A 20,270-nucleotide genomic window follows, 5' to 3' on the forward strand; every position below is an offset into this window, starting at 1 on the left:
TAGAAATCTGTTCTGCTAATGTACTTAACAAACTTGAAAAAAATCTCTCTATAGATATAGATTTAGATTCCATAGTTTCCTGTTGCTTGAAAAAGAAACAAGTTTTTTTTTTAACCTAGAAGTTAGTATCCACTTCCATTTGGCTTCAACTGATATTTCCGATATACCTTCCCACTATTTATCTTCACATACCCTGCAGTCCACACAAGCAGTACTATTTGTTGTTCCATATACATGTCTTACAATTAATCATATTTTCCCCACATTCCTTTTACCCTATTCCCATATGCCCAAATTTACATCATCCATCAAGACTCAGCTTAAGTGCTCCAAGCCTAAGATGCTCTAAATTCTTTTCTCTGACTCCTAACGCACTAATCATCTTGTACTATTAAACCACGTTCTTTGTTTTGGTGGCTCTATGTCTCCTATTAGAATGCAAGCAACTCGATAGCAACATACAGGTGGGATTCATCCCCAAAAGCCCAAGTAAATTGCTTTGCACATAACTGATATTCAATAAATATTTATTGAGTAAAGAAACACATAGTTCAGTCCATTAGAAAGACAATGTAAAGAGATTTTCTTTTTTAAGTTCCCAGTTGTGACCTCTTTGAGACACACACAAACAAACATGATATGTCCAAATTTTATGTCCAAATTTCAGGGCTATTCTTAAAGCTAAATGGAAAGGTTTTAAATATACTGAGTGTTTCTTGAGGGCTTTTGTGCCCAGCCTTATGTTCTTACAAGTGATCTGACAAAGACCTTGCCCTCCAGGAACTTAGAACAGAGGTGGACAATGAAGTCATACATATGGGAAATAAGTGTGAATACTGTACCTCAGGACCCACATTAAAGGGTCAAACTTGAATGTCAAAATAAGTGAAGTATTGGAGATTTCCCTGAGGCAGAATTGTCAGAAGGTTTCAAGGAAGGAATAGTACTTGAGCTGGACCTCAAGATGGTTAAAAATCCTTCCTTGCCCCCTTCTCCTCAACAGTAGTCCTCCTTTTTCTCAGTGTTTGGCAGGGTCATAGAAAGTCTGAGGGTGGAAATAGTAGCTTTGAGCTCGATTATGACACCTACATTTGAGGCTTGAGGCTTCTTACAGGCTCCAAAATAGAGAAGAGTAAACACCTACTATCTTCTATGGATGCCATTTTCTGAGAGGTTGTTATCCATTTTGAACTTCTATTGTATTATAAAATGTTTTGTATACCTAATCTTAGTTTACAACCACAAAACATTTCCTATAATGTAGGCATTGTCTCCATTTATAGGTAAGAAAACTGGCTCAAAAAAGTTAAATTTACCTAAGATTATGTAGCTAATAATTATTTTCCTGGAAAATCAAAACAACTGCTACCACTTACTGAGTATTCATTATGTGTCAAGCACATAGATATCTCAATTCATTGTTGCAGCAATCCTATGGGTACAATTATTATCTTCATTTTGCAAATGAGAAAACTAAGGCTCAGAGAGGCTGTGACTTGATGAAGGTCCCACAGCTCTGAGGCAGAGCTAAGTTTCAAAATCACACCTGGGAGACTTTGGTGCCTGTCACATCTGAGACTTCACTAAGCCTTTGAGGTTATGATCTTTATACCAAACTGTACTTCTCTTATTTTCTTTTTAACTTTCTCCACAACCTGACTTTTACTACAAATTTGACCTCCCTCTCCAGCCCAACCTCTTCTTTCCCTCCCCATTCTCTGTCAAATGACCATAACCAATCTTAGCACTTGTTGATTTCTCAGTACCTCATGACCATCAGTGCTCAACATTTAGCAACTTTCTTTCAGCTTTCCTTATATCTATATATACCCAACCAAAGGGTAAATAAGGAGAGATTCTTTCTCTTTGTAGATCCCCCAAGTTTTCTAGAATCATCTCTTACTTTCTATGAAATTCTGCCATGCTCACCTGAAAGTCTCTCTTCCCCTGTAGCCACCAATTACTCTTTTGGATCAATTGGGAGTTAGGCTCCAGGAAAGGCAGAGAAAGAAGATAAAACACAGTAGATTACTAAAGCATAATTAATCTAAAAAAACAAATGTGGATAATGGCCAGCACAGCCAATTACTGAAAGAGCAAGTCTGTTTCTAATACTTCTAGAGCAGATACAAATGTCACTGACTGCATGTCTTAGCCCAGTGGAAAATTGGTGGACCTGTGGCTGAGCAAGACTTTACAAGCTCTCTTCTCCAAACTCTAGAACACATCACCAGAATGAAGTCTTTTATTTCTTGTCAAGACAGAGAAAAAGAGCTAAGAAGGGCTCCTAAACACATGTATTATATTTTACAGTATGGATGTATTCTTTACTTTTATCGAAGAACCTGAGGCAGAGTGAAGGTCTATTTGCCCCATGCTCCTACAGGAATTTATTCACACCAGCTTTAGAACATGGATCACACTGGACTGGGACTGTTTTCTTACATGCCAGCCTCATCATGAACACTTGGAGGGCAGGGACCATGACCTTTCATCACTGTCCTCCCCATTGCATAGCACTATACCTAAATAAATGAACAAATGCATGTAAGTAGATGTTTTATCCACCCCACTCTCCAAAGGAAAGTCCCAAGTCCTTTTGTAGAAACTATACAGAGGAAAATCCCAAGTCCTTTTCAAAGCCAGGCCTGATTAGAGGCAGTGAGATTAAAGGACAGTATATTGGCTTGTATATTTTTCTCTCCTACAAGTTAATGCTTCTTAGAAAATAGAAATAAGAAGGTAGCTAAAACCATTTAAGAAATTAAAATTTGGTACCCAAGAAGCCTAGGTTCAATCTCTGTCTCCACATCTTACAATGCAGGTGGCTTTGGGAAGTTGTTTCACTTCTCTGAGCCTCAATTTTTCCTTAATGAGGAAATAAATGTGAAATGAGGGAGGAAACCTACCTCATAGGCCTGTCATAATGATTAGATACAACACAAAAAGAGAAAATATCCAGTTCTATGTCTGGAACAGAAAAGACCCCTTGCCAAAATTATCTCAGAAAACAATATTGATTTTATTGTAAGTTGACTGCCATGGAACAAAGCAATTTAACATGCACTTTGTGTTTGCTATCTTTAATTGCTAAGGAAAAATGTAAAGAATATCAAGCCCACTCAATATCAAATCCAAATGTTGGATTGATGCAAGGGGAGGACATCGGGGACAGGGAAATGGCATAGTTGGATCACTAAAGAAATGAGGACTGTGCATTGACCTTTGACATGGTAGGCAAAACTCTGAACAAAGAGCTGAAATGGAGTGACAACTGCAAAGTGCAGAGTGGGTCAGCTGAGGTGACTGTCATTAAGGCTGCTGGCCAGTACCTGGGGCCAACAACTCTTAATTATAGCTCAGGGTCAGAGGTGTTTGTAGCTCTTGCTTAATTGATATCTGTTCTGATGCCTGGAATCTACCACTGGAGTGGTGGTCAAAATAGGGAGTAAGCGGGGGGGAATAAGAGGTGAGGAGGTGGGAGTGAGTGAAGTACAAACAGGCAACTATAGAGATGTAGTTAGTAAGAAGTTGCTATGGGCTGATGTCAAAGAGGTTGCTGCCTGTGTTCTCCTCTAAGATTTTGATGGTTATAGCAGCACTGTCAACAATAGCCAAATTATGGAAAGAGGCCAAATGTGCCCACTGACTCATAAAAGAATAAAACAGTTTTGGGGCACCTGGGTGCCCCAGTTGGTTAAGTGCTGACTTCAGCTCAGGTCATAATCTTGCAGTTCATGAGTTCAAGCCCTGCATCAGCCTCTATGCTGACAGCTCAGAGCCTAGAGACTGTTTTGGATTCTGTGTCTCCCTCTTTCTCTGTGCCCATCCCCCACTTGTGCTCTGTCTCTCTCAAAAATAAAACATTTAAAAATTAAAAAAAATAAAGGATAAAAAAGTTTTGAAATATACACACACACAATGGAATATTACTCAGCCATAAAAAGAATGAAATCTTGCCATTTGAAACAACATGGGTGGAACTAAAGGGTATTATACTAAGAGAAATCAATCTGTCAGAGAAAGACAAATATCATATGATTTCACTCATATGCGGAATTTAAGAAACAAAACAAATAAGCATAGGGGGAAGAAAGAGAGAGGCAAACCATAGAAGAGACTCTTAACTATAGGAGAAACTGAGCGTTGTTGGAAGGAATGTAGGTAGGGAGATGGGTTAAATGGGTGATAGGTTATTAAGGAAGGCACTTGTGATGAGAACTGGGTGTTATATGTTAGTGATGAATTACTAAATTCTATTCCAGAAACTAATGTTACACTGTATGTTAAGTAACTGGAATTTAATTAAAAACTTGCCCCCCCCCAAAAAAAGAGGCAACTACATCATAAATTTGGCTCATTTTTCACCAAGGCCAGGATTACAACACAGTTCTGTTTTCTGTAGCTAAGGCTGGAGGCATGGCTCTTTGAAAAAAGCTACATAACGCTAGCCTGTTGCTGACTAATTTAAGGTAAAAAGCAAAAACCAAGCAATGATGTGGCCCAGATTTAGACAGTCTGACTGATAATGGACAGTAAGATCATTATATTAACTGAAACTATTAGATCAGAGCAGCTGTTGCCAGCAGCCTGGAGCAGGACTGTGGAGGAATGGGAAGGGGAAATGCCTCTAGAATTTAACTCTACAGTAGGCAATAGTTAGGGAGGGCTAAGTTGTGGTGTGCTGACCTTAGAGGATCTGGCTGACCTCAAGGCTTAGTAGCAGGCAAAACAAACTTCTCCGTGAAAAATATATCTTGAATTACCCAACTCTACCAGATTGATGTGAAGGTCAATACAGGACTTATAAATTGAAGAAGTGTCTACATAGAAGTCTGGTGTTAATTGGTTATTTCCCTAAATAGGCAAATCTTAGAAAGGGGAAGAGCAGGGTAGGGAATTAATAACATATTTTGAATATTGATTATATGGCATAAATTTTGGTATTTCTTTTTTTTAAAATTTTTTTAACGTTTATTTATTTTTGAGATAGAGACAGAGCATGAATGGGGGAGGGTCAGAGAGAGAGGGAGACACAGAATCTGAAACAGGCTCCAGGCTCTGAGCGGTCATCACAGAGCCCGACGCGGGGCTTGAACTCACGGACCGTGAGATCATGACCTGAGCCGAAGTCGGACGCTTAACCGACTGAGCCACCCAGGGGCCCCTATATTTCTTCTAACCCTACCAATAATTCTGTTAGATGAGCTGTTTCTCCTATTTATAGATTTAGAAACCTAGGTGCACAGAGGTTAAATAACTATTAATCATACAGACAGATGGATCAGTGGGCCAAGACAAATAATTCACAGAGTCAGTTACTTAGTGGAAATCTTATCAGATTCCCAAAGAATAGCTTTTACGGAATTGTGCTCTGAGACAATGCCATCAGCCCATGTTAAGGTTGTTATATGCAACAATTCTTGAGAGAAAATGCTTCTTAGAAGTATTCTCTTGCCTCAAAAATGGATGAGTTGTACTTTTACTTGAACAAGTGGCTTGTTGTTACCTTAAGAGCATAGACTTACCATTAAGTTCCTCCTCTTTTCATTTTCTCTAGAAAGTTTGGAGACAAATATGTGACACTGCTCCAGCAAGTATGTAAGGCTTCACAGCAAACATTTTGTGTATGAACTCCATTATTTCCATATCCTTACTATACTACCTTTTTTTCTCTCTTGACCTCATTTTTTCTCACCTGTATTCTCTAGAATCTAAGGCAGAAGTCAGCAAACTTCTTCTGTAAAGTATCAGATAGCTAATATTTTAGGTCTTGTAGGCCATTGGAAGGTCTCTGTTGCTACTACTAGATTCTGCTGTTGTAGTATAAAAGCAGCTTTAGACACTATGTAAGTTAAGTGGTATATTATGGACACAGAAATTTGAATTTCATATAATTTTCATGTGTCATAAGATTATTTTTCTTTTGATTTTTTTCAACCAGTTAAGGCCATAGTTTGCTAAGCCCTGATATAAGGCTCAAGAGAGTAGGGACCTTGTGTCTTATTCATTCTTATGTCCTCAACACTTAGAATGAGACCAGGCATACAGTAAGTATTACATAAATACTTGTTGAATAAATTATTCTTACTATTTTGAGTTCTTGTATTTTCTATATTGTGAAATGCCTTAAATCCTTTTTGGAATAGGACAAGATAAAAAAAACAAGGCATATTTTTAGAAGGTCATCTATCAAGAAAATAAAATATCCACAATTTGGATCCAAGCCTTTGTGATATCAAAGTCTATATTCTGTCCAGTATACCATACTATCTTCATAGAATTATGTACCCTTCTCCAGATACCCTCTGGATTAGCTCCAACCTCCAAACATGAGTCTCCACATGTAGTAACCAATTAAATTTACAGAGGTCAGCCATATCTTGAATTTGTAATTTAAAAATCCTATAGTTTTGCAGAAGTTGTGCCCTTTTGTCCTTATTTTGATTAATCTGGCAAGTGAGAATGAGAAACCAGCAGTTCACCAATTTCAAAGTTTCTTATAGAAACGTAAAGTGATAGTTACGCCTTATTGGAAATAAAACAGGCTTTTGTGCCTGTCAGACTTGGTAAGATTGAGATCACAGCTAGGCCAGTTACTAGCTATGAACGTTTGTCAAGTCACTTAGCTCTAGGATCCTCAGTTCTAGTAGGAAAAAAAAATAGTAATACATTCTCCACAGTAAGGCTGTGAAGATCAGAAATAGTTTGTCAATACCTAGTACAGTGCCAAGGACATAGCAGATACTTAATGGCAACAGTAGCAGTAATAATATTTATAAAAATATTATTATTAATTTAGTATACAAGTAATAAGTGCCTACCTTGTGATAGTCAGGCAATGTTCTAAACACTTGGATATAGAAGTAAATAAAACAGGCCCCAAATCACCACCCTCATTAAGTTTACATTCTAGTGATTATTGTGAATGGGTTTTATGTTCTTAACCATCATTCCAATATTAGTAGTAGTAAACTGGAACAGATTCCTATTTAAATATCTCCAACCTCAGAAAGATCTCAATGTACAAAAGAGTTGGTTTCAATTCTGGTTTCAATGGGATTCCCAAGCACTTACCCTCCTTGTGGTGAGTCAGGGGACGAGGAGCTGGTCTCTTTATCTGGAAAGAGGGTGCTTTGGTGGGCCCAGAGCCTGGCACAGGTCCATTGGTGGCCTTTGATATGGCCTTGGTTCCTCCATCTTGCATCCTAGACACCAGCTTCCCCACATCCACTTCAGGACAGGACTCCAACTTGCCATCTGAAACAAGCCTGCTTGGGGACTGCCTCTCAGTATCAGCTTCCCCACTCCTCTGAATAGGCAGTTTGGGGTATTGTGGTAGCTTGGGGGGTTCTATACTGCTGGTGATAACACCATTGGGTGTTTGATGTTGGATTTCATCTAGGAAAAGTTGGTGCAAAGAGGTAAAATTAATGATAACTTTATTACCATTTCATTTTTATACACACATAATATTGAAATATTGTACACATTTTCAATGGGGTTATTATTGTGGAACAAATCACTGATATCTCACAAAATCAGTCTCTTCCTACCCCAATTCATGTCGAGTCACAGATTCCAACAAATAGGGAATTCAGTTCAAGATCTGAGTATGATTTTCACCACCACAATTCAGTAACACCACAGTACACCAAGATGCTTTATTCAAAGGGATATGTAATTTAAAAAGGACTTAAGAGTTTCTGATCAACTATAATTCTATTCTTTTTAAAAAAATTTTTAAATGTTTTTATTTCTTTTTGAAACAGAGAGAGAGCATGAGCAGGGGAGGGGCAGAGAGAGAGGGAGACACAGAATCCAAAGCAGGCTCCAGGCTCTGAGCTGTCAGCACAGAGCTGGCACGGGGTTCGAACTCATGGACTGTGAAATCATAACCCGAGCTGAAGGAGGATGCCTAACCGACTGGGCCACCCAGGCACCCCTATAATTCTATTCTCTTTAAAGTGACACCAATTAATCCTTAACTATTTCTATTCCTCTCAAAAGTAATTTGTTAAATTCTCTTAAATTTCAAGTTAATAAACTTAACAGAATTTAACTTCATTCTCCATCCTCATAAACTCCCAACTCTAATGAAAGCCAAGGATATTCTCCTAAGACAAATTAACCAACACAAATACATGCAAAATTTTAACAACTAATTTTAAGAGATTCATAGCTTCCCTTAAAGCTGTTACTCCCTAATTTAGAACTCCTGCTCTAAGGAAAGTGGCACCTTTCTTCATAGTAGAAACCCTAGATCAGAGTGTAGTGGTTAATAACAGGTTCTAGATGGCTAAATGAGACTTGAGAAATATGTCAAGCAGTTGTAATACATGCATCTTATTTATATCCTGATTTTTTAAAAAATGACAGGAAAATTTGAACACTGGACAGTGATCTTAAGGAATTACTGTTTGCTTTTCTTTCAGGTACAATGATGGTATTGTAATTTTGGTTTAAAAAGGTCTTTATCTGTTAGAGATATATACTGAAACATTTATGGATGAAGTGACATGAGGCCTTGTTTGGGGATGTGGGTGGGGTATAGATGAAACAAGAATGGGCATATGGTGATAAATGTTAAAGCTGTGTGATAGGCACCGGGGAGTATGTTATACTTTTTTTTTAAGTTCAGTTTATGTTTTAAACTCTCCATAGTAAAATGTTAAAAGAAATGCAGGCTTTGGAATCAAGTGGCCAAGTCTGAATCTCAGTTCTGCTTCCTATCAACTGTAGGACATTTGGCAAGTCCATGATCTCTCTATACCTCAAGTTTTCTCCTCAGTATAATGGGAATAATAATAATACCTACCTCATGAGGTAGTAGTCAGGGTTACATGAGATGGTATACTTATTTCAGTGTGTGGTACATAATAAATACTCTATAATTGCTAGTCATTACTTATGCTATTATGCTCCAATTAGGCAGTGAGGCAAGAGTTTTTATGTGAGAAAGAAGGGCTAAGTTTTGCTGCAAAGACTTTTCCCCCCCAAGAGAGCTTTCTTCTATTTGAGAACCTGTTACCAATCACTCCTGTTACCATTATAGGGATCAGGGCCAAAAGGATTCCCTTTATAGTTTCCTTACTTTGTCCCAAGGTAGATAAATAGTCCTGGTTTCATAAGCCTAGCACTAGGACATTCAAAAAAATCAGATTAGAGCATTCAAACAAAAATTTACTGAAGGCTTACAACTAATAGGGGCATAAGCACAAGAGAGCCATGTAACTAGATCATATGCTTCCAGGACATGCCTTGCGGCAGAAGCTGCCTGTAAACCTCCAGCACTTAGGAGTAATCTTAAGCACATTTACCCTCTCAAAACAATGAAGTGAACAGTGACATGAATTTCTTCTCTCGTGTGTTTTAGGCCCAACATCTCATTTACATGTTTCTATTTTTTTATATGAAATTTATTGACAAATTGGTTTCCATACAACACCCAGTGCTCATCCCAAAAGGTGCACTCCTCAATACCCATCACCCACCCTCTCCTCCCTCCCACCCCCCATCAACCCTCAGTTTGTTCTCAGTTTTTAACAGTCTCTTATGCTTTGGCTCTCTCCCACTCTAACCTCTTTTTTTTTTTCCTTCCCCTCCCCCATGGGTTCCTGTTAAGTTTCTCAGGATCCACATAAGAGTGAAACCATATGGTATCTGTCTTTCTCTGTATGGCTTATTTCACTTAGCACCACACTCTCCAGTTCCATCCATGTTGCTACAAAAGGCCATAAAGATATTCGCAAATGACATATCGGACAAAGGGCTAGTATCCAAAATCTATAAAGAGCTCACCAAACTCCACACCCGAAAAACAAATAACCCAGTGAAGAAATGGGCAGAAAACATGAATAGACACTTTTCTAAAGAAGACATCCGGATGGCCAACAGGCACATGAAAAGATGTTCAGCGTTGCTCCTTATCAGGGAAATACAAATCAAAACCACACTCAGGTATCACCTCACGCCAGTCAGAGTGGCCAAAATGAACAAATCAGGAGACTATAGATGCTGGAGAGGATGTGGAGAAACGGGAACCCTCTTACATGTTTCTATTTGAATACTTTCTTCTAGTATAAAGACCCTAGGAAATTTCACCCCTGCTCTACTTTAGAAAAGACAACAGGGATGGACTGTGCCCTACAGGATATAACAGCATTATTGCCATCTTAATACAGTACAAGAGGTCCAATGTCATAAAGATGAGCCACATATACAGTCTCACAGAGGCCACTACCTTCTACATAGGAAAGGATATTTTTCTGATTCAAGGAAATAGGGGATAGAATGATAGTAGCAATGGGGACTTTGGAACTAGACCCTCCGCCAAGGGAAAATATTTCCAAGTTCTGGGATATGCTGAATAATAATGACAAAATGGTAGTGATGATAATAATGACTGTGATGGTAATGGTAACAGATACCATTATTTGGGCACTTTCTCTGTGCCAGACCCTGTTCTAAGTGCTTTATATGGATTATCTCACCATTATTTTCAAAACTGCTCTGTAAAGTAGTGAACTCTTTATTAGTCCTACTTTACAGATAAGGAATCTAAGGCACTGGGAAGATCAGTGTCACAAAGTTAATGTGGCAGAGCCAATTTTCAAAGCTAGAAGTTTGTTTCTAGAGTTCACACTCTTTCTGAAGAGAGAGTTTATTGCTCTTGTCAGGTAAAAAGTGTTCAGTATCATTCCCTTTCTTTAGCTAGTCATCCATTTCCACAAGAAAACACATAGCCCACTTCATAAACTGCAGAAAACTGAGAGTGAATCAGGAAAGACAGGGAGGCCTCACAAATAGGCAAGTAGCCAACGGGGGCCCTCTCTTCTACGTGTGGGTAAGTGGTAGGGAGAAGCTTTGAGATGTATCATACTAGTATAGCAGGAGAAATATATCAATTATTATAATACAAGTAGAATCACGCAAATAAGTGCTATGAGGAGGACAGTGCTAATTCTACTTGGAGGGGCTGAAGAAGATCTTTCAAAAGGAGTAACATTTGAGTTGGGCCTTGAAGGATTACAATAGGTAGAAAACGAGGGAAAGGGAACTTCAGACAGAACACCTTAGAGGAGTGAAAGATCATAGTTTGCCTAAGAAAATGTAAACTAAGAGTAAAGTTTAGTGTGGTTTGAGCATAGGAACCAATTTTAGATGATAAGTGTGGGTAGTTGGAGATGAGGTTGTTAAGGTGGGTTGGGGCTGTATCATGAAGGCAATGAATGAAAGCCATGAGTATGAACTTTATCACTGGGATGAAGTGAGTATGACCACAGGGAAGTGGTATTATCAAACGCATTTTTAGAATATCCCTTTAGGTTTATTATTAAAAGTTGACTAGACTAGAGAGACTGAGGTAGGGAGACCAGATAGGATACTGCTGATGAGAAGGATCTAAATTAGAATACCAGCAGCAAAGAGAGATAGATTCAAGAGATATTAAAGAGGGAGAACGGACAGTGCTTAGATATGGAGGTGCGAAGGAGTCCATGAGCAGACTCATTGAAATACTTTATAGAAGAGGAATAACAAGTTTGGGGGTAAGATAATAGGGGTAAAGCACAGTGGTGAATAAAAGGATTTGGCGCCTTCTCAGAAGAGTGTTTAGACATTATACAGTAGACAAATGAGCTCTGGAATGAGATGGATGCAAATTGATGCACTGTTGTTCAGAAGTAATGTGGATTGGGCAAAATACTTTCCCTCTGAGCATCCAAGGACCTCACTATAAAATGGATCTCAATTTACCAGCCTCAAATGGGAGGTGATAAGAATTAAAGGAGTATAAATTCATGTCTACTTATGATGGAAAGAATTAAAAAGATAACAAGATATGTAAGCTAAGTGTCTATAAAAGGATGAATGAATACAGAAAATGTGATATATATATATATATGTATATATATATATATATATATATATATATATATATATATGTATATATATATATTCACATATGTGAATACTATTCAGCCTTAAAAAAGAAAGATATCCTGGGGCTCCTGGATGGCTCAGTCGGTTGAGCATCCGACTTCAGCTCAGGTCATGATCTCGCAATTTGTGAGTTTGAGCCCCGCATCTGGCTCTGTGCTGACCGCTGAGAGCCTGTAGCCTGCTTTGGATTCTGTGTCTCCTTCTCTCTCTGCCCCTCCCCCACTTGTTCTCTGTCTATCAAAAAAATAAAATAAAAAAAGAAAGATATCCTGCCATTTGCAATGATATGGATAAACCTGGAAGATATTATGCTAAAGGGAATAAGGCAGACACAAAGAAAAAAACTGCATGATCTCATTTATATGTAGAATCTAAAAAAGTCAAACATATAGAATTGCATTGAGCCTGTAGATATGTATGGGTAGTATGGACATTTTAACAATATTAATTTTTTTAATACATAAACACAAAATATCTTTCCACTTATTTGTGTCTTCTTCAATTTATTTATCAATGTCTTCTAATTTTCAGTGCATAGGTCTTCAACTCCTTGGTTTAATTTTTTTATTAAGTATTTTTTGAGGCTACTGTAAATGGGAAGGTTTTTAAAACTTCTTGTTACTGAGTTTTAGGACTTCCTTATATATTTTGGATATTAACCCCTTAACAGATATATGGCTTGCAAATATCATTTATTATGTATGTTCTCTTCACTCTGTTGTTTTCTTTGCTGTGCATAAGCTTACACAGGTCTTCAACTCCTTGGTTAAACTTTTTCCTAAATATTTTTGATGCTATTGTAAATGGGATGTTTTTCTTAATTCTTTTTTACTTTTTTTCTTTTTGGATAGTTAATTGTTAGTATGTAACACAAGTGAATTTTGTATACTGATTTTGTACGCTGCACTTTACTGAATTTTCTTATTAGTTCTAACAATCTTTTGGTGGAGTGTTTAGACTTTTTTTCTATATAAAATCATATCATCCAGGGGCGCTTGGGTGGCTCAGTCAGTTAAGCGACTGACTTCAGCTCAAGTCATGATCTCACAGTTTGTGGGTTTGAGCCCTGCATCAGGTTCTGTGCTGACAGCTCAGATCCTGGAGCCTGCTTCGGATTCTGTGTCTCCCTCTCTCTCTGCCCCTCCCCAACTTGTGCTCTGTCTCTGTCTCTCTCTCTCTGTCTCTCTCTCTCTCAAAAATAAATAAACATTAAAATAAAATTTAAAATCATATAATCTACAGATAATTTTACTTCTTCCTTTCTTATTCGGACACTTATATTTTTTTCTTTTCTTGACTAACTTCTCTGGCTAGAACTACAAGTATTATGCTGAATAAAAGTGGACACAGTAGACATCCTTGTTCCTGATCTTAGAAGAAAAGCTTCCAGCTTTTCAACTTTGAATATAATGTTAGCTGTGGGTTTGTCATATATGGCCTTTTGATATTGAAGTACATTCTTTCTACGCCTAATTTTTTGACAATTGTTATCATGAAATAATATTGATGAATATGCTTTTTCTGGATATATTGAAATTATCATATAATTTTTATCCTTCATTCTATCAATGTGATGTGTCACATTTATTGTTTGTTATATAGAACTGTCCTTGTATCCATCCTAGGGATAAATCTCCATTGACCATGGTGTAAGATCCTTTTAATCTGTTGCTGAATTCAGTTTTCTAGTATTAATGTTGAGGATTTTTGCATCTATGTTCATCAGGGTTACTGACCTACAGTTTTCCTGTTTCATATTGTCCTCATTTGGCTTTGGTATCAAGGTAATGCTGACCTCATAAAAAGAGATATGATTATTCCCTCTTCTTAAAGTTTTTGTAATGGTTTAAGAAGGATTGGTATTAATTCTTCATTAATGTTTGGTAGAATTTTCCAGTGAAGACATTTGACTGTGAAACTTTTCTTGGTTGGGAGGTTTTTGACTGCTGATTTAATTTTCTTACTCATTATTGGTCCGGTCAGATTTCTTATTTCTTCATACTTCAGTCTTGGTAGCTTGTATGTTTCTAGAAATTTAGCCATTTCTTCTAGGTTATCCAATTTGTTGGCATTTAATTATTCACAGGTATCTCTTTAAGATTCTTTAGATTTCTGTGGTATCAGTTATAATGACTCCTCTTTTATTTATAATTTTATTTGAACCTACTCTTTTTTCTTAGTCTAAATAAATGTCAATTTTTTTTATCTTGTAAAAAAACAATTTCTTTGAATTATTTTTCTATTTTTTTCTGGTCTTTATTCCCTTTATTTTCACTGTGATATTTACTTTTCCCTTTCTTCTGCCACCTTTGGCCTTATTTTGTTCTTTTTTCTAGTTCCTTGAAATTTAAAGCTAGGTTGTCTATTTGTGATCTTTCTTTTTTCTTAATGTAGGCATTTGACACTATAAACTTCCTTCTTAGAACAGCTTTTACTTTATCCCATAAGCTTTTGTATATGTATTTCTATTTTTATTTGTCTCATGATAATTTTTGTATTCCAATTTGATTTATTCTTTAATTGGTTTCCAAATATTTGTAATTTTATTCTATTTTTCCCCAGTTATTTATTTCTAGTTTCATACCATTTTGGTCAGAAAAGATACGTGGTACAACTTCAACCTTCTTAAATTTGTTAGGCTTTGTTTTGTGGCCCAATATATAATCTATCCTGGAGAATGTTCTGTGTGTGCTTTAAAAATGTGTATTCTTCTGCTGTTGAGTGGAATGTTAGGCATAGGTCTTTTAGGTCCATGTGGTCTATATTGTTGTTCAAGTCAACTATTTCCTTATTTTCCATATGAATGAGCATTTTTATTTTTTTTTTTTAATTTTTTTTTTCAACGTTTATTTATTTTTGGGACAGAGAGAGACAGAGCATGAACGGGGGAGGGGCAGAGAGAGAGGGAGACACAGAATCGGAAACAGGCTCCAGGCTCCGAGCCATCAGCCCAGAGCCTGACGCGGGGCTCGAACTCACGGACCGCGAGATCGTGACCTGGCTGAAGTCGGACGCTTAACCGACTGCGCCACCCAGGCGCCCCTGAATGAGCATTTTTAAAAGTAAGTTATTAAAATTCCCTACTATTATTTTATTGTTCTATTTCCCTCTTTATTTCTGTTAATATTTGCTTTGCATTGGATATTTTGTACATGTGTATTTACAATAGCTATATCCTTTGATAAATGACATAATAATTACTATATAATGACCATTTTTTTCTCTTTTGACAGTTTTGACATATGTTCATTTTTCCTTATATATAGGTATTGTCATTCTTACTCTTTTGTGATTAACACTTACATAGAATACCATTTCTAGTCCTTCATTTTTAGCTTATTTGTGTTCCTAATGCTAAGGTGAACCTCTTGTGGTCAAAATAGAGTTGAATCTTATTTTTTAATCTACTCGGACACTGTGTCTTTAATTGGAGAATGTAATCCATTTCCATTTAAAGTAACTACAGGCATAGCAGATATATTGCAGGTTTGGTTCCAGACCACTGAAATAAAGTGAATATTACAAGTAAAGCAAGTCAAATAAATATTTTGTTTCTCAGTACATAGAGAAGCTATGTTCATACTACACTACATTATATGAAATATACATATACATATGCACTACATTATGTGCAATGGCATTATGTCTAAAAAGACAATGTGCATACCTTAATTTAAAAATATTTTATTGAAGTGACTCACTGAGTAGAAGGGAAAGACCATAAATAAAAGTATGAAAAATAAGTATATCGGTAAAAATCAGTCAGGGGATTCACAAAATAATAGGATGTAAAATATGATACCAGATACCTAAAATGTTGGCAGGAGAGGAGTAAAGAATGGGTTCAAACTTAAGTGATGATCAAGTTAATATAGACTGCTATATGCAGAAGAGGTTATATATACAAAGGTAAGGTAAACATATATCAAAAACCACTAATAACTATGCACACAATAAAGAGAAGTGAATCCAAGTATATCACTAAAGGAAACCATGAAAGAGCAAAAGAAGAATGGATCAGAGAAATAACTCCAAAACAAGTTACAAAATGGCACTAAATACATATCTATCAATAATTACTTTGAATGTAAATAGACTAAATGTTCCAATCAAAAGAAATAGGGTAGAAAAATGGATTTAAAAAACCAAGACCCATCTATATGCTGCCTACAAGAAATTCATTTCATATCTAAAGATATCTGTAGATTGAAAATGAGGGGATAGAGAAATATTTATCATTAAAATAGATGTCAAAAGGAAGCCATAGTAGCAGTACTTATATCAGACAAAATAGACTTTAAAAAAGACTGTAACAAGAGACAAACAAGGACACTAAATAAGAATAAAGGGGACCATCCAACAAGAGGATATAACAATTATAAATATGCACCCAACATGAGAGGGACCAAATACATGAAACAGTTAACAACAAAGGAACAATAGTATTACAATAATAGTAGGGTACTTTAAAACCACACTTATATCACTGGACAGATTATCCAAATAGAAAATCAACAAAGAAATCGTGGCTTTGAATGACACAGTGAATGAGATGGACATAACAGATTTTTTCAGAACACTCCACAAAAATAAAATACCAGAACACACATTCTTTCAAGTGAACATGGGGCATTCTCCAGAATAAATCACATATTTTGCCAAGTGCATATAGAATATTCTCCAGAATAGATCACATATTATGCCACAAAACAAGTCTCAACAAATTAAAAACGATTTAAGTCATAGGATGTATCTTTTCTGACAATGCTATGAAATTAAAAATCAATCAAAAGAGAAAATCTGGAAAGAGCACAAATACATGGAGGTTAAATAATATACTACTAACTAATAAATGGGTCAACCAATAGATCAAAAAGAAATAAAAAATTACATGGAAACAAATGAAAATGAAACACAACAGTCCAAAAATCATTGGGATGTAGCAAAAGCAGTTCTAAGAGGGAAGTTTAGTGCAATACAGGCCTGTCTCTAAAAGAAAAATACTCAAATAAACAACTTAACTCTACATATAAAGGGGCTAGAAAAAGAGGAAATAAAACCAAAACCCTAGCAGAAAGAAGGAAACAAAGATTAGAGCAGATACAAATGATATAGAAAAACAAAAACTAAAAAAAACCCTATAGAACAGATCAATGGTTCTTTGAAAAGAAAAACAAAAATTGGTGAAACTTTTGCCATACTCACCAGAAAAAGAGAGAGAGAGAGAGAGAGAGAGAGAGAGAGAGAGAGAAAGGACTCAAATAAATAAAACAATAAATGATGGAGGAGAAAGAGCAACCAACACCACAGAAATACCAACAAATGTCAGAGAATATTATGAGAAACTATATGCCAACAAATTGAACAACCTAGAGGAAATGGATAAATTCCTAGAAACATATAACCTACCAAAGCTGGATCAGGAAGAAACAGAAAACTGGAAGAGACCTATAACAAGCAAAGAAATTGAATCAGTAATAATAATAATAATAATAAAAATAATAATAACCTCCCAAAAAACAGAAGTCCAGGACAAGACAACATTTAAAGAAGAGTTAATACCTATTCTCCAAATACTCCAAAAAATAGAAAAGGAAGGTAAACTTCCAAATTCATTCTATGAAGCCAGCATTACCATGGTACCAAAACCAGATAAAGACAGAACAAAAAAGAGAACTACAAATTGATATCTCTGTTGAACATAAATGCAAACATTCTCAACAAAATACTAGCAAACTGAATCCAACAATACATTTAAATAATCATTGACCACTATCAAGGGGGATTTATTCCAAGGACGGTTCAATGGTTCAATATTAGCAAATTAATCAATGTGATACATCACATCAATAGAGGAAAGAACAAAAATCACATGATCATTTCAATAGATGCAGAAAAAAAAAACATCTGACAAACTACACACCCATTTGTGAAAACAACAACAACAACAAACCTCAACAAAGTAGGTCTAAAGGGAACATACCTCAACATAAATGTCTCATATGAAAAACTCACAGTGAATATCACACTCAGTGGAGGGGGGGACTGAGAGAACTTTTCTCCTAAGATCATGAACAAGACAAGGATCTCCATTCTCACAAATTTTATTTAACATAGTACTAGAAGTCCTAGCCATAGCAGTCAGATGAGAAAAATAAATAAAAGGCATTCAAATTGGTAAGAAGTAAAATTTGCACTATTTCAAGATGACATGCTATTATATAGAGAAAAATCTGAAGACTCCACCAAAAAACTGCTAGAACTGATAAATAAATTTAGTAAAGTTGCAGGATACAAAATCAATGTTCAGAATAGTTGATACATTTCCACATAATAATAATGAAGCAGCAGAAGGAAAAATTAAGAAAACAATCCCATTTAAAATTGCACCAAAAATAATAAAGTAGGTAGGAATAAACTTAGCAAAAGAGATGAAAGCCCTGTACTCTGAAAACTGTAAAACACTGATTAAAGCACTGTTCTTTAGATGACACAAAGAAATGGAAAGACATTCCATGCTTAAGGACTGGAAGAATAAATATTGTTAAAATGTCTATACCACCCAAAACAATCTAGACATTTAATGCAATCCCTAACAAAACATCAGTAGTATTTCTCAAAGAACTGGAACAACCCTAAAATTTATATGGAATCACGAAAGACCCTGAATAGCAGCTACATCCAAAAGAATGAAACTGGACCAATTTCTTACACCATACACAAAAATAAACTCAGCATATATTAAACACTTAATGTGAGACCTGAAATCCTAAAAATCCTAGAAGAGAGCACAGGTAGTAATTTCTCTGACATTGGTCACAGCATCATTTTTGTAGATATGTCTCCTGAAACAAGGAAAATAAAAGCAAAAATAAAGTATTGGGACTACATAAAAATAAAAGGTGCTGAACAGTGAAGGAAACAATCAGCAAAATTAAAAGGCAACCTGCTGAATGGGAGAAGATATTTGCAAATGACATATTCAAATAAGGGTTAGTATCCAAAATATATAAAGAACTAATACAATTCAACACCTAGAAAACAAATAATCCAATTAAAAATGGGCAGAATAAATGAATAGACATTTCTTCAAAGAAGACACCCAGATGGCCAACAGACACATGAAAAGATGCTCAACATCACTCATCAGGAAAATGCAAATCAAAATTACAATGAGATATCATCTCAAACCTGTCAGAATGGCTAAAATTAAAAATAAAAGAAAGGATTGGCAAGGATGTTCAGAAAAAGGAAACCTCATTCACTGCAGGTGGGAATGCAAACTTGTACAGCCACTGTGGAAAACAGTATGGAGGATCCTCAAAAAGCTAAAAATAGAACTATCCTATGGTCCAGTAATCACACTACTGGGTATTTGTCCAAAGAATACAAAAACACTAATTCAAAGATACATGCACCCTTAAGTTTGTAGCAGCATTATTACAAGAGCAAAATTGTGGAAGCAGCGTAAGTGTCCCTTGATAGATGCATGGATAAGGAAGATGTGGTATATATACACAATGGAATATTACTCAGCCATAAAAGAGAGTGAAATTTTGCCATCTGCAATGATATGGATAGAGCTAGAGAGTATTTTGCTAAGGGAAGTCGGAGTCAATCGGAGAAAGAAAAATACTATATGATTTCACTCATTTGTGTAATTTAAGAAACAAAACAATCCAGCAAAGGGAGGGGGGAGAGAGAGAAAGAGAGAGAGAGAGGTGCAGGCAAACCAAGCAACAGACTCTTAACTGTAGAGAATAAACTGTTACCAGAGGAGAGGTAGATGGGGGGATGGGTGGAAAAGGTGATTAGGATTAAGGAGTGCACTTGTGATGAGCACTAGGTGTTGTATATAAGTGTTGAATCACTATATTGTACACCTGAAACTAATATAACACTTTATGTTAACTATTTTGGAATTTAAATAAAAACTTAATAAGAAATGCTTTATTGCTTAACAAATGTCAACCATCACATGAGATTTCAGCAAGTCATAATCCTTATGCTGGAGGAGAGTCTGGGTTTATTGTTGATGGCTGCTGACTGATCAGGCTGGTGGTTGCTGAAGGTTGGGCTGGCTGTGGCAATTTGTTACTTTTTTTAATATAATTTATTGTCAAGTTAGCTAACATAAAGACTATACAGTATGTTATTGGCTTCGGGAGTAGGTTCCCATGATTCATCACTTACATACAACACCAAGTACTCATACCAACAAGTACCCTCCTCAAAGTCCACTGCCCATTCCCCTCCCCCCCCCGCACCCCCTCCATCAGTCATCAGTTTGTTCTCTATATTTAAGAGTCTCTTATGTTTTGACTCAC

The 20,270-nt window shown here is 36.2% G+C and overlaps 1 protein-coding gene across 6 annotated transcripts in view; it reads right to left on the reverse strand.

The window, feature by feature from the left end:
* The window catches only part of OPHN1 (oligophrenin 1), a 594,929-nt gene that overhangs the window by 41,082 nt on the left and 533,577 nt on the right, over positions 1-20,270 (reverse strand). For all 6 annotated transcript variants that reach the window (XM_023249184.2, XM_045051063.1, XM_023249185.2 and 3 more), the window contains one exon: positions 7,078-7,401. In XM_023249184.2, the coding sequence (XP_023104952.1) occupies positions 7,078-7,401 (324 nt within the window). The remainder of the gene's footprint in view (positions 1-7,077; positions 7,402-20,270) is intronic.

Source organism: Felis catus, chromosome X (assembly GCF_018350175.1).
Source record: "Felis catus isolate Fca126 chromosome X, F.catus_Fca126_mat1.0, whole genome shotgun sequence".
NCBI lineage: Eukaryota > Metazoa > Chordata > Mammalia > Carnivora > Felidae > Felis > Felis catus.